The sequence below is a fragment of the Chiloscyllium punctatum genome, chromosome 3 (assembly GCF_047496795.1).
Source record: "Chiloscyllium punctatum isolate Juve2018m chromosome 3, sChiPun1.3, whole genome shotgun sequence".
Lineage (NCBI taxonomy): Eukaryota > Metazoa > Chordata > Chondrichthyes > Orectolobiformes > Hemiscylliidae > Chiloscyllium > Chiloscyllium punctatum.
The window spans coordinates 106,475,887-106,491,407 of NC_092741.1; the positions used below are offsets into that span (position 1 = coordinate 106,475,887).

The 15,521-nt window shown below is 42.3% G+C and overlaps 1 protein-coding gene across 6 annotated transcripts in view; it reads right to left on the bottom strand.

Moving 5' to 3' along the window:
• fam135a (family with sequence similarity 135 member A) overlaps positions 1 to 15,521 on the bottom strand; it is a 306,374-nt gene that overhangs the window by 252,448 nt on the left and 38,405 nt on the right. For 4 of the 6 annotated variants that reach the window (XM_072557981.1, XM_072557946.1, XM_072557955.1 and 1 more), the window contains 2 exons: positions 13,988 to 14,082; positions 13,777 to 13,902 (listed from right to left, as the gene is read on the bottom strand). The exons of 1 other annotated variant lie outside the window; for it this stretch is intronic. In XM_072557981.1, the coding sequence (XP_072414082.1) occupies positions 13,777 to 13,853 (77 nt within the window). In that variant the 5' untranslated portion in view covers positions 13,854 to 13,902; positions 13,988 to 14,082. The remainder of the gene's footprint in view (positions 1 to 13,776; positions 13,903 to 13,987; positions 14,083 to 15,521) is intronic. One more of the 6 variants, XM_072557972.1, reaches the window with a different exon arrangement.

A 15,521-nucleotide genomic window follows, 5' to 3' on the forward strand; every position in this document is an offset into this window, starting at 1 on the left:
CTTCAACACTATTATCCCCTCGAGACTGATTACTAAACTTACGATCTGGGAGTAAGCCCCACTCTCTGCAACTGGATTCTCAGTTTCCTGACCCACAGGCCACAATCATTGAAGACTGGGGACAATATTTCATCCTCACTAACACTCAACACTGGAGCCCCCCCCCAGGAGTGCACACTCAGCCCCCTACTGTACTCACTGTATACCTATGACTGTGTCACCAAATACCAGAATAATGCCATTTACAAGTTCGCTGATGACACCACTATAGTCGGTCGAATCTCAGATGGCGACAAAACAGACTACAGAAGGGAGGTGGAAGACCTGGAAAAATGGTGCACTGAGAACAACCCAGTCTCAATGCCAGCAAAACCAAGGAAGCCATTATTGACTTTCGGAGGGATGTTACTCATGCCCGCCCCTGACACATTAACAGCACAGAGGTGGAACGGGGTGGAGAGTGTCAAGCTCCTGGGAATGGTTATCCTCACCAAGCTTTCTTGGACTCTTCATGTGGACACACTGGTTACAAAAGCTCAACAACATCTCTTCTTCCTCCGGCAGCTGAGAAAATTTGGCATGACGGCAAACACCCTTACCAAGTTTTATAGGTGCGCCATCAAGAGCATTCTGTCTGGATGTATCACTACTTGGTATGGCAATTCAAGATCGAAGACAGTTACAGAGAGTGGTGAACTCAGCCCAGAGAATCATAAGGGCCAACCTCCGATCCACAGAATCCATCAACCAGGCCCGCTGGCAAGGAAAGGCCGCCAGCATTCTCAAAGATCCATCCCACCCTATCGAGGAGAAGGTACTGAAGCCTGAACACACGCACCAGCCGGTTTTGAAACAGTTTCTACCCTACTGTTGTTAGGGTACTGAATGGACTCTCAAACTCTTAACATTCGTAAGTACCTGTGTTTTTGATTTTGCCATTGTTTACCTATTATTTACTTATCTGTGCTACTTAACTCTGTGATCTGCCTATATTGCTCGCAAAACAAAGCTTTTCACTGTGCCTTGGTAAACGTGATAATAAATTCAACTCAATTCTCTCTCACCAACTGCTTGAGGAAGGCGTGGGCTCCAAAAGGTTGCAGTTTCAATTAAACCTGTTGGAATATAACGCGGTGTCATGTGATTTTTGACTGTGTCAATTGCACATGTCTTCACAACACTTCCAGGCATTGAATACTTGCAGTGTGAAAAAGTGCTGCTTTCATATTACCATTGTGCCATTTGCACACTACTTTAAATCTGTGTCCCCTTATTCTTTTTCCACATATAAGTGGGAACAGCTTCTCCCTGTCTACTCTGTCCAGCCTGCTCACAATTTTGTAAACTTTATTAAATCTCCTTTCAGCCTTCTTGTCTCCAGGGAGAACAGTTCAAACGTCTTCAATCTATCCTTAGAATTGAAAATTCTCATTCCTGAACGATTCTTGTAAACCATTTCTGCATTCATTCCTATACATTTACATCTTTCCTATGTACACATAGGAATGTACACAGTAATGCAGCTGAGTTGAAAAGTATGGAGGTGTAAAGGCACAGCAGGTCAGGCAGCATCCGAGAAGCAGGAGAATTGTTGTTTCGGGTGTAAGTCCTTCAACATTCCTGATGAAGGGCTTATGCCCGAAACATTGATTCTCCTGCTCCTCGGATGCTGCCTGACTGGCTATGCTTTTCCAGCACCACACTTTTCAACTCTGATCTCCAGCACCTGCAGTCCTCACTTTCTCCTAGTAATGCAGTGGAGGTCTAACAAGTGCCTGGAACAAGTTCAACATCACCTTCTTGTTCTGCTCTTGTACTCTATGGTGCTATTAATAAAGCCAAAGACACTGTATGCTTTATTAACCGCTATTTCTAACTGACCTTCAAGATCACAACATATGCACCCAGGTCATTCTGCTCCTATACCCTCTTCAGAATTGTATTCCTATTGACTTTCAATGACCTTCTTAACAAAATGCACAACCCCACATTTCTCTGCATCAGTCCAAGTGGCGCAGAGTGAAGGAGAGTGAACCTGGGTGTAAACAGTGGCAGCAGGATAAATACCCGAGGAGCAGGGTCAGGACCAAGGACAGTTCAAGCAGTGACAGCAGCAAACCTTGGGGTGAGCAGCAGCATTATGGATCTGAAGCTAGGGGCAGAGCATCACCAGAGGTGACATCATGACTCGAAAAATGACATAAGCTTGGTTGCTTAGGAACCAGGTTTAAAAATTGGGTGAGTAGTGTTTGGAGAGAGATACCTTTTGTAGTTGTGGTCTCCTGGAAACAGAGAGTGGGAGTGAGAGACTGGAGCTTGGTGACGAGTGGATAAACTTGTGCAATCAGTTCCTAGATTATGATTTGCAGTTGATAAGATTGATTTAGTTGAGAAGGTTCACAGTAACAAGGGAATTTAACCCCTGTAATATGTGAGAAATCAGAGACACTTCCAGTGTTCATGATGACTATGTATGCAACAAGTGTGTTCAGCTGCAGCTTTTGATTTTCCACATGGAGTGCCTGGAGCTGCAGCAGACCTCACTATGAAGACAGTACATTTAGCAAGCTGGTCACACAACCAGTAATGGCTATTCAGACAAGGAGTTGGGTGACCGTAGAATCATAAAATCCCTACAGTGCAGAAAGAGATCATTTGGCACATGGAGTATGCACCAACCCTCCAAAGAAAACCATCAAATCCAGATCCACCCCATCCCCATAACCCCAATTTACTATGGTAATCCATCTCGCCTGCACACATCTGAACACTAGAGTGCAATTTTAGCACAGCCATTGCATCTAATCTGCACACCTTTGGACTGGGAGAGAAAACCAAAGCACCCAGACGAACCCATACAAACTTGCAAACTTAATTCCCACTGCCACTCTCCCGGCGACGTGGCAATCATTTGTCTCCTCCACTGTTGGAGTGAGGCCAAACAGGAACTGGAGGAACAATACCTTATATTTCACCTGGGAAGCTTACAGCCCACTGGCCTCAACATTGATTTCATCAGTTTCAAAATCCCTCCTCCCCTAGCCTTATCCAATGTCTAGCCCCACTCCTCCTTGTTACCTCCCTGACCTGACTTAACCTGTCCATCTTCCTACTCACCTAACCGCTCCACTCTTCCCACTAACCAATCACAACAACCTCCTACTGCATTCACCTATCACCATCCCTCCTACCCTTACCACTAGCCCCACCACCCCCCCCCCCCTCTATATACTTCTGGACTCCTACCCCCTCCCCAGTCCAGGCAAAGGGTTTCGGTCTGAAACGTTGTATTTCCTGCTCCTCATGCTTTCTGATCTGGTGTGCTTTTCCAGCTTCACATCTACAAACGCCACACAAAGTCACCCATGGCTGGAATTGAACCTGGATCCCTGGCACTGTGAGGAAGTTGTGACCAACAGGAACACAATTAAGCATGCGCTGTCAGTGCATGAGTCCCCTGAGCCATTCTCTTACTGAATACGTACATCGTTTTGGATATTGTTGGTAGGGAAGAGATGGCCTCTTCAGGAAAGCAGCAGCAACAGCCGCCACCAAATCATTGGCATCACGACTGGCACTGCCGTACAGCAGGGAGGGTCGAATTTTGGGCAAATGGTAGTGACAGGGAACTCTACTGTCACAGGCACAAAAAGACATTCCTGTGGCTGCGCACAAGACTTCAGGATACCAAGTTGCCTTCTTGGTGCAGGGTTAAGGATGCATCTGAGTGAGTACAAGATATTCCTAAGGAGGAGGCTGAACAGCCAGAGGTTGTGGTATACACTGGTATCAATGACATAGGCAGAGAGAGAGATGAGGTCCTGCAAAGGGAGTTGAGCGAGTTAGATAGATACTTGAAAAGCACGACCTCTAGAACTGTAATCTCAGGATTAGTTCCTGTGCTACATGCTGAGAGGGTAAGGAATACAAAGATAGCTAAATACGTGGGTAAAGAGCTGGTGCAGGTGGGAGGGCTTCAGGTATGTGGATCATTGGGATATCTTCCAAGTCAAGTCGGACCTGTACAAGGAGGACAGGTCGCAACAAAACTGGAGGAGCACCAAAATTCTCGCTCGTGCCATAAAGTGATGTGGCGGGGGCACGGGAGCGGAGCAGTAGGTCAGCAACTAAAATGTCCAAGGACGAGTCAGAGACCAAGGCCAGTTAGACTAAAGGAAATAAAAGACGGGGAGATTACTGAATTTGGCAGGATTGCCAGTCTGAGGTGTATTTATTTTAATGTAAGGAAGTGACAGTTAAGGCAGATAGACTGGGCTTGAATTAATACATATAACTATGATGATGTAGCTGATGTTACATTGTCTTGGTTGAGAGAGAGACAATACTGGCAGCTTAATATTCTGAGATTTACATATTTCAGACAAGATAGAGAGGGATGTAACAGTTTCAGGATATGTGTTACTCAGAATGGAGAAAATCACAGCTCTACTGAGGAAGGACACCTTGGGGGGTCTCATCTAGCAAGACCACATGGGTAGAGCTCAGGAATATGAGGGGTACAATCACTTTTGATGGGGGAGAAGGATGGAAATCAATTTGTTGTGTGTTCAGGGATAATTTCTAAAACAATATGTAAATTGTCTAACTAGGGGAGGGGCCACATTAGGCTGAGTTTTGAGGAATCAACCTGGTCAGGTGATCAAAGTTTTAGTGAGAGAGCATTTGAGGAACAGTGGCCATAATCCTGTGAGTTTTAGTTCCTTATGGGTAAGGATAAGAGGAGTCCTCGGGTGAAAGTACTAAACTGGGGAAAGGCTTACTACCAGAATATTGAACAGCAACTGCGAAATGTAGACTAGGGTAAACGTTTGAGAGTTAATCCACATCTGGCATGTGGAAATGTTTTAAAGGACAGTGGATTAGAGTTCAGGACTAGCAATGCACCTATAAAAATGAAGGATAAGGATGGCAAGATTCAGGTACCTTGAATGACAACAGAAATTGAGAGCTTAGACAAGATTCAAAACAGAAAAAGGGGACATACGTAAAGTTTAGGAAACTGAAGACAAACAAAGCCCTCAAAGAATACAAAGTTAGGAGGAAATAACTCAAACAAACAATGGGGGGGGGGGGGGGGGGGGGAGTGAAAAGGGGCCATGAAGTGCTTTTGACAGACAAGATTAACGAAAATCCCAAGACATGTAATATACATATTAGCAGCAAGAGAGTAGCTAAGGAAAATGTTGGTCTACTCAAGGACAAAGGAGAGAATTTATGCATGGAGGAAAGCTTTGCACCGGTTCATAAAAGAGAAGAAATGATAGATGGTGAGCCTCAAGAAGGCTATGTTGACATTCTAAGGCATATCAACATTTAAAAAACTGGTGGTGTTGGGGTATTTTGAAAAACACTAAGGTAGTCACGTCACCAGGACTTGATGGGATCTATTCCAGAAAACTAAGGGTGGCAGGTGAGGAAATTGGTGGGGCCTTGTATGAAATTTTTGTATGCTCTTTAGTCACTGGACAAGTCTCAAAGGACTGGAGAATAGCCAATGTTGTTCTTTTGTTTAAAAAGGGAAACCGGGATAATCTGGGAAATTACAGGTTAGCTAGCCTTACATCAATGCTAGCGAAATTACTATAGAAGGTTCTGAGGGTTTGGATTTTGTCACATTTGGAAAAATATGGACTTTTTAGCAATAGGCAGAATGACTTTGTGCAGGGAAAGTCGTGTCTCACAAATTTAAATTGAGTTTTTTGAGGAAGTGACAAAGATGATTGATAATGGCAGTGTGGTAGATGTTGTCTATGTGGACTCTAGCAATGCCTTTGACAAGGTCCCTCGTGGCAGTCTAATACAAAAGGTGGAGTCACATGTGATACATAATGAGCTGGTGAGGTGGCTACAGAACTGGCTTAGTCAGAGGACAAAGTAGTGATGGAAGGGTGTTTTTAAGACTAGAGATCTGTGACCAGTGCTGGGACCGCTATTTTTGTAATGTAGAAAAATCATTTGGAGGAGTATGTAGGTAGCTTGATTCATAAGTTTGCAAACAATACAAAGATTGGGGCAGCTGTGGATAGTGAGGAGGATTACCAGGGGATTCAGCAGAATATAGAAAGGCTGAAGACTTCGGTGGAGAAATAGTAGGTGGTAATAAATCTGGAAAAATGCAAAGTAATGCAGTTTGGAAGATCTAATGCAGGAGGAAGTATACAGTAAATGGCAGAGCTCTTAGTAGCATCAACATAGAGGGATTTAGATGTACAGGTCCACAATTCACAAGCGGATAAGGTGGTCAAGGCAGCATATGGTATGTTGTTCCTTTGTTTAAGAAGGGCAACAGGGATAATCCAGGAAATTACAGATCTGCAAGCCTTACATCAATGGTAGCAAAATTACTGTAAAAGGTAGTGAGGGATTGGATTTTTTCACATTTGGAAAAATATGGACATTTTTAGCAATAGGCAGAATGGCTTTGCACAGAGAAGGTCGGGTCTCACAAACTTAAATTGAGTTTTTTGAGGAAGCGACAAAGATGATTGATAATGGCAGTGTGGTAAATGTTGTCTATGTGGAAAACAACTAGGTGAAAGAGACAAGATTAGAGCAGTGCTGGAAAAGCACAGGTCATGCAATATCCGAGGAGCAGGAAAATTGATGTTTCAGGCAGGAGTCCTTCATCAGGAATGAGGCTGGGAGCCTCCGGGGTGGAGAGATGTCACCGAGACAGAGGACGAAATGTCTGCAACACAAATTCCCAGCTCGGCGAACAGAACCACAACGTCCATATGTCTATCCAATGATAATTTAAATGCTCTTAAAGTTGGCAAGTTTACTACTGTTGCAGCAGTGCTTTCCACACCCCTACTACTCTTTGAGTAAAGCACCTATCTCTGACATCTGTCCTATATCTATTGCCCCTCAATTTAAAGCTATATCCCTTCATGTTAGCCATCACCATCCGAAGAAAAAGGCTCTCACTGTCCACCCTATCTAACCCTTTGATTATCTTATACGTCTCAATTAAGTCACCTCTGAACCTTCTCTCTAATGAAAACAGCCTCAAGTCCCTCAGCCTTTCTTCATTAGACCGTCCCTCCATACCAGGCAACATTCTAGTAAATCTCGTCTGAATCCTTTCCAAAGCTTCCATATCCTTCCTATAATGTGCTGAACAGGACTTACACAATACTCCAAGTGCAGCTGCACCAGAGTTTTGTACAGCTGCAGCATGACCACAGGGTTCTGTCAATGTTGGGAAAATTAAAATCTCCCATCACCACCACCCTGTCACCTCTACATCTTTCCACAATCTGTTCAACTAATTGTTCTTCTACCACATGGTTACTGTTGGGAGGTCTGTAATACAGCCCCAACAATGTAACTGCACCCTTCTTATTTCTCAGCTCCACCCATAATGCCTCACTCCTCAAGCTCTCCATAATGTCCTCCTTTAGCACATCCATTATGTCATCCCTGACCAGCAATGCAACTCCACCCGCCACCCACCCCCCCCCCCCCCCCCCCCCCTTTTTTTACTCCTCCCTGTCCTGTCTGAGGCATCTATATCCTGGAACATTTAGTTGCCAATCATGCCCTTTCTTCAACCAAGTCTCTGTGATTGCAGTAATGTCATACTCCCAGGTATCAATCCAAGCCCGAAGTTCATCAGGCTTACCCAGTATACTCCTTGCACTTCAGGCCACCAGTTCTTTTGCGTTCATCTGCTATCTGCCTATTCATCCCCTTATTAATGCTATCTTCATGATACTTAGTCTCCAGTTTCCACCTCGCTCTCTACTTGCCTTCTCTTCTGGTTTCCAGCCACATTAGTTTAAATGCACCCCAGCAGCAGTAGCAAAAACTCCAGTCTTGTTCAGATGTAGACTGTCCATTTTGTAATCGTCCCATCTTCCCCAGAACCAGTCCCAAGTCCAACAAATTTGAACCCTCCCTCCTACACCATCCCTCAAGCCATGCGTTCATCATGCCTATTTTTTTCACTTCTACTCTGGCTAGAATAGAGATCACTACCTTTGAGATCCTCCTTTTTAACTTCTCTCCTAGCTCCCTGAATTCTGCTTTCAGGACCTCATCTCATTTTTTATTTATATCACTGGTGCCTACATGCACCAAGACAACTGGCTGTTCATCCTCCCCTTTTAGAATGCTCTGCAGCCGATCGGTGACACCCCTGACCTGAGCACCTGGGAGGCAACATACCATCCAGGAGTCTCATTTTCGGCCACAGAATTGCCTATCTACTCCCCTCACAATAGAATCCCCTGTGACTATGGCCCTACGAGTCTTTTTCCCGCCCTTCTGAACAGCGGTGCCCGCCACGGTGCCATGATCTTGGCAACTGCTGCCCTCCCCTGGTGAGCCATCTCCCCCAACAGTACAGAAAATGGAGGGAGATGACCACAGGGGCTACTTGCACTGCCTTCTTACTCCTTTTCTGCCTTTTGGTCACCCCTTCACTGTCTCCCTCAGCAATTCTAACCTGCGGTGTGACCAGTTCACTAAACGTGCTATCCACGACTTCCTCAGCATCGCAGATGCTCCACAATGAGTCCATCTGCAGCTTCAGAGCCGTCATGTAGTCAAACAAGAGCTGCAGCTGGACACACGTCTTGCAAGTATAAGAATCAGGAACGTCAGCCATGTTCCTGAGCTCCCACATCAAGCAAGAGGCACATGTCACGGGTCTGACCTGTGCAATACTTCCTTTGCTCTTTTATGTTCTTTCAACTTTATCTATCCACCCAATTCCCCAATTTGTCAATGTCCTTTTTTGGAGTTCTACACTACCCTCGTCAGTTTACAGTTCGCCTAAGTTTCTTGTCATCTTGCAAACTCTGAATCTGACCCCACCAAGATCAGGTCAATAACATATCATGAAAAGGCTCTCAATACTGACCCCTGAGGAACTTCATCACAAACCTTCTACCTGCCCAAATGTACTCATTGACCATTACTTTCTGCTTCCTATCACTCAGCCAATTTTCTATTTATGCAGCTGCATGCTACATCAGTTGTACTTATACACAACCATGGATGGACTATACATGTATGTTGCTCTGGGCAACACATGATAATAAGAATGTGGCAACGTAGAAGGTAGTAAAGTGATTCACAAAGGTGATGCCTAAACTGAGATCACATATTTATCAGGAAAGGCACGAGAGACCAAGATGTGATCCAGAGGCTTCTACATCAGCACAAAAGTTTGAAAGGTAAAGTAGAGAAAAGCATGCTTTCATTCGTTGGGGAGTCCATAACTTAAGGCAAGAAATATAAAATATCACAAACTAATTCAAAAGGGAATTCAGGATAACCTTCTTTATTCACAGAATGTAACTCACAACCACAGAGGTAAATGGATAGACACATTTAAAGAAAAGCTGAAACAATAAAGGTTAAAAAAAATTCAAATGATAAGCAGATAGGATTAGATAAAGAGTGAAAGGAGAAGCATAAATGACAGGATAGATCAATTGATCGCAGTGGGCTGTTTCTGAGTTTTACACTTTATGTAATTTTCAAACTATGTTACAAGTGCAGATTGCAAATAATGTGTTCAGCCAAAGGAGGAAGCAAAAATCCTGAAAAAAGTTTAATGCAAGGTCATTTTTAAATTTCATTCTGACGAAGCATTAACTCTGCTTCTCACTTCTGAGATGCTGATAGACATGTGTATTTACAACATTCTCTGTGCTTACTGAAAACCAGAGTCAGGTTGATGCAAGAAACCTGTTTGAAATAGAACAGGAGCAAAATGCAGCTGCATGAAGAAGCAGTTTCATGTTTGGTATGCAATGAAATTACTGCTTCTGTCTTTGTCCACGAAACCAGTCTCACTTTCATGTGACAACTTGATTTAAAATGATTTAAACTTTCAACTTTATCCATTCATGTTTGGCACTGACAGTCAGAACTGAAATAAAAATATAACAACCAAAAATCTTCATTTTAACAGATCTATACTCATTTGTAATTGCTCAATTATATACAACTGGAATTAGTGATAAAAATAGAATAAAAAGCAACTCCAGTATTTGATTAAACATGTAAAGGCAAATTATTTGCAAATTTATAGAAGCATTAAGTTGTTACTTATTTCAACTTCTGCTGAATCTTAGCCATACCACTCTCCATCTATTGTTAAGTCCTCTATAGGATATTATTATTTTTCCATTAAATTCTAGTGAACGCATCACCGGAGGTTCATTGTGCCAATATGAGTATTGTGACAATTCCCAGGGCTGTACCTGATTATGGCCAAATTATGGCATGCAACTCAAATCAAAAGAAGCCCCACTATAAAGCTAACTCATTTCCAAAGTACCTCATCTGCAATAAAGTTTCAAGTAAGAAGTTTTAAATAAGCCTTGAGGCTGCAATGCCCCAAGATTAATTTCAATAGAGTACATAAACTTAAGATTATTTGGAAAAGCATAACTTGATTACAGATAGTCGGTATGGCTTTGTGAGGGGCAGGTCATACTTCACAAGCCTTATTGAATTCTTTAAGGATGTGACAAAACACATTTATAAAGGTAGAGCAATGGATGTGGTATGTGGATCTTAGCATGGTGTTTGATAAGGTTCCCTACAGTAAGCTCATTCAGAAAAGGAGGAGGCATGGGATATACGGAAATCTGACTTGGCTGGCCCATAGAAGACAGAGGGTGGTAGTAGATGGAAAGTAGTCAGCCTGGAGGTCAGTGACGTATGGAGTCCCACAGGAATCTATTCTGGGACATCTGCTCTTTGTGATTTTTATAAATGACTTGGGTGAGGAAGGGGAAGAGTAGATTAGTAAGTTTGCCGATAACACAAAGGTTGGTGAAATTGTGGATAGTGTGGAGGGATATTGTAGGTTTCAACGGGACATTGACAGATTGCAGAACTGGGCTGAGAAGAGGCAGATGGAGTTCAACCTGGAAAAGTGCAAAGTGGTTAATTTTGGAAGGTCAAATTTGAATGCAGATTACAGGGTTAAAAAGCAGGATTCTTGGCAGTGTGAAGGAACAGAGGGATCTTGGGGTCCACATCCATTGATCCCTCAAAGTTGCCACCCAAGCTGATGGCGTATGGTGCGTTTCATTAGCAGGGGGATTGAGTTTAAGAGCATTGAGGTTATGCTGCAGCTGTACAAAGCCCTGGTTAGACCACACTTGGAATATTGTGTTCGGTCCTGGTCACCACATTGTAGAAAGGATGTGAAAGCTTTACAGAGGTTACCATGATGCTGCCTGAACTGGAAAGCATGTCTTATGAAGCAAGGTTGAGGGAGCTAGAATTTTTCTCATTGGAGCGAAGGAGGATGAGAAATGACTTGACAGAGGTGTACAAGATGATGACAGGCATGGAGTGGATAGCCAGAGACTTTTTCCCAGGGTGGAACTGCAATCACAAGGGGGTATAATTTTAAGGTGATTGGAGGAAGGTTTACTGGACATGGTCAAAAGGTAGGTGTGTGGTAGTAGTAGAATCAGATACATTAGGGACATTTAAGCAACTCTTGGATAGGCACATGGGTGATAGTGAAATAAGAGTATGTAGGTTAGTTTGATCTTAGAGTAGGATAAAGGTCGGCACAACATCGAGGGCCAACGGGTCTGTACTGTGCTGTACTGTTCTGTGTTACCAAAATAATCTAGTGCATTGGTTTAGTTTTATGTACATTTAAGTAGTACTATGCAGGATTGAAAAAAAACTTAAAATTCTTGCTGATAAAAACCAGTCCAAATGTTGCAGTCCCAATAATTGTGAATACAAAGATAATAGTTGTTAATGAGAGCTACAGAAACACAGCTTGGGCTGACTAGCCTACACTTACCCCAATATTTATGCTGGGGTATTTACAACTGCACAATCCATTAAGTCTGTTAAGGAATGCTGTACTTTCAATTAACAAAAATGCCTAAATCCTGGAAATCACCCCCACCCACCGTAACTCACTCTTGAATACAAGAAACAAACCACTAAATGTTTACCAAGATAAATCTAACACAATTTGAAACATAATATTCTCTCAGACTCTCTGAAAAAAGTACAAACCTAAAGAACAGGTAACATTTGTTGATGGTTGATTAGTCTGATTGGCCTAAAATTTAAATAAGATGCAAATGACACTTAACAGAAATCAAAAGTTTATAAAAGTAATTTAACATATATAGCAAAGTTTGCTTTTGGTTTTACACTCTGAGCAGTCCTGGAGTAGTGGGAAGAAGTTCAAACTCAGTTACCAAAACTTGTGTAATCTTAGTTTTAATTATTCCATTATTGGAGATATTAATAGGAAGACACTGGTTCTCTATGGAATCGAAAAAAAATGTATCAGCAATCAAGTCATTTAAGTCTCATGCAGTTGTATCTATGTAAAACAAAGCCTGACAATACAAGCTAATAAGTGCTAAGCAATTTTAATGCTACACAAGTGCTGAGCAATTGCCATCTCCAAGAAGAAACAATCCAACCATCCCTGGACGTTCAATGACATTACTTTTGCTCAATCCCCCATTAACATCCTGGAAATATCACTGATGAGAAACTGAACTGAATCAGCTGAATAAAATTTGGGATTACTAGAGCAGGTCAAAAGACTGCGAATTCTGTGATGAATAACTCACTTCTTGATTGGCGCGGTCAACAATGTACAAGATACAAGTCAAGAGTATCATGAAGCATTCTGTGCTTGCTGGATGGGTGCAGCTCCAACAAACAGTCAAGTTTGCCACCATCCAGACAAAGCAACATGCCTGATTGGTATTCCATCCACCTCCCCAATCACCACTGCAGAGTAGCAACATTATGTACTATCTACATGGCAGTAATTCACCGAAGTCCCTCGAAGATCCCTTCTAACTCATCACCACTAACACTTGGAAATGACACATGCGGCAGAGACCGTTGGACCCTTGAACACCACCACCTACACGTTCTCCACAAAGCCACTCATCAGCCTAAGTTGGAAATGTATCATTATTCCTTTGCTTGCACTGAGTCAAAATCCTGGGACTCCCTAACTAAAAGCACCGTGGACATAAACACACTGCAGGGACTGGGGGGGGCAGTTCAAAAAAATGGCTCAACACCGATGTTCTCTCTCAGCTGCATACACATCTGTCCCTATGCTCCATGCACAATATTTGACATGCAGATGCTGATGACAGTATTGACTTCCAGTTCCAAAGGTTGTTGCCTCACGTGGACCTTGGAGCTCTGTGCAGCCGAAAAAAAATTAGAAGGAATACTGCTCACCAACATCTTCTCAAGGGCAATTAGGAAATAGGCAATACTATTGGCTAGACAGCAATGCCCACATCTTAAAAAAAAAATGGAAACCAAAAAATTGCATCAACTATCGGCCAGTTATTCAACAAGATAATGAAGTTTCAATTGTATCTTCTTTCAATGCAAAGTGTCAGGTATTGCAGCATTTAAGAGGGTAAAACAGTAAAAGTTAAACCGCCGAAGAAATGTTGTGAGTTATTTCTATCCTGAAATTATTTTTAAAAGTGTATTATTGGAAAAGACATGCCTCGTCACACAGTTCCCCAATACAATTACAAACCTCACATTCGCTGATTTTAATTTAACTTTACCTCATTCAACACTACACAGAGAACTACTTCCTCTCCCGCCCTTGGCAATGCTTGTTAGAATAGGTTTAATTATATTTTGCATCTATATATTGCACATTTGCTTTCCAAAGTAATTCAGCAATAATTTAGTAACACAAGCAGTTTGCACCTTATCTTTTACAAAACCAACAATAGGAATGGTGTAAAGAGTAATTACCCCCTCTGGAATAGGTCCACATTGTAAAATTTGTGTAACTCCACTGAAAATTCCACTGTTGCTTGTACCTCGGTCATCTTTTTACTTTAGAAAGGTGCAAAACTTTTAGGTCGCTACCATCATTACCTATAAAAATAATATTAAAGGTGGTCAATATCAAAACTAAAATTATTCTAGAATGTAGAAGAAAGAATCTTAAAATGGTACTTACCTTAGTTTATACATTTTCCTCTGCATCATGCCAAATACCAATTTTTTTTCCTTTCTGAAGCTCCATGGTTGCTGTCATAAGTGCATTGTAAACAACTGGAGAAATATGATGGTGAGATTCATTTTACGCTCAATTAACATACCATAAAATCATTAAGGCAAGAAGATTTTTCTTTGACAGTTGAAATTTGCAAAAGCAACTCAATGTTCATAGTAAAATAAATGTATGTTCTATTCCCATTTCTTTACTGCAAGGAACGATACACAAATTGGGCAGCACGGTGGCTCAGTATTTAGCACTGCTGCCTCTCCGTGCCAGGGAGATGAGTTCGATTCCAGCCTCAGGCACCTGTCTGTGCAGAGTTTGCACATTCTACCCGTGTCTGCATGGGTTTCCTCCCACATTCCAAAGATGCGCATGTTAAGTGAATTGGCCTTACTAAATTTCCAACACTATCCAGGGATGTACAGGCTAGGTGCATTAGCCACAGGAAATGCAGGGTTACAGGGATGTGGTGGGTCTGGGGGGATGCTCTTCGGAGGAACGGTGTGAATCCAATGGGCCGAATGGCCTGTTTCCACACTATTGGAATTCCAAGACAAAGGCTATATTCAGAAGTCAGCTCTGGGCAACTATACAACTCTTAGAAATGTCCAGTATTGGATGAAAGATTTCTAAATTATAAAAATATATCTTTCATTTTCCTTGAAGCTAAGTAGAAGCTAAGGTTTACGGATAAATTGTGAAAATGACTTGCAGTATCTAAAACAAACTAATTTAAAAAGTCTTGAAACAAAAAAATGAAGCCACCTTCAGCAGGAGGGTCTTAAATGTTCACATCTTTTCCCTTCAACCTAGTTACCCTGGTTGTCTATCTCTTAGCAATGTCCAACCCATTTTCTGCACTTCTATCCTCCTACAACAACAAGGCCCTCTTATCTCTCCCTTTCTACCCAATTTGTCTTCAAATTCAAAAGATCATAAGCTGCCATTTCCACCACCATTGGATGCCACCACCAGACTCAGATTCCCCTTCCCTCCTTTGTCAACATTCTATAGTTACTGTTCCATCTGGGACATTCCAATCCACTCCTCCTCCATTCCCAACACTTTCCACACAATCCCATGGCACTCTCCCATGCAATCTCAGAATTTGATCTAACTTGATTTATTGTTATCACATGTACAAAGATACTGTGAAAAGTGTTGTTTTGCAAGGCCTACAGGGAGGCCGTACCATATGAAGTGCATCAGGTAGCAGAACAGAATGCACACTGCAGTACTGAGACCATAACAATAGGTGTGGAAGTAAGGCCATTCAGCCCATCGAGTCCACTCCACCATTCAATCATGGCTGATGGGCATTTCAATGCCACTTACCCACACTCTCTCCATACCCATTAATTCCTTCCTTCCAAGATTAAGAATTTATTATAGCTTCAGCAAAGGTGCAGGGCATCATTCACCCGTTTACCTCTTCCCTTCACACAATCAAAAGCCCCAGACACACCTTTGAGGTGAAGTTGCAATTTAT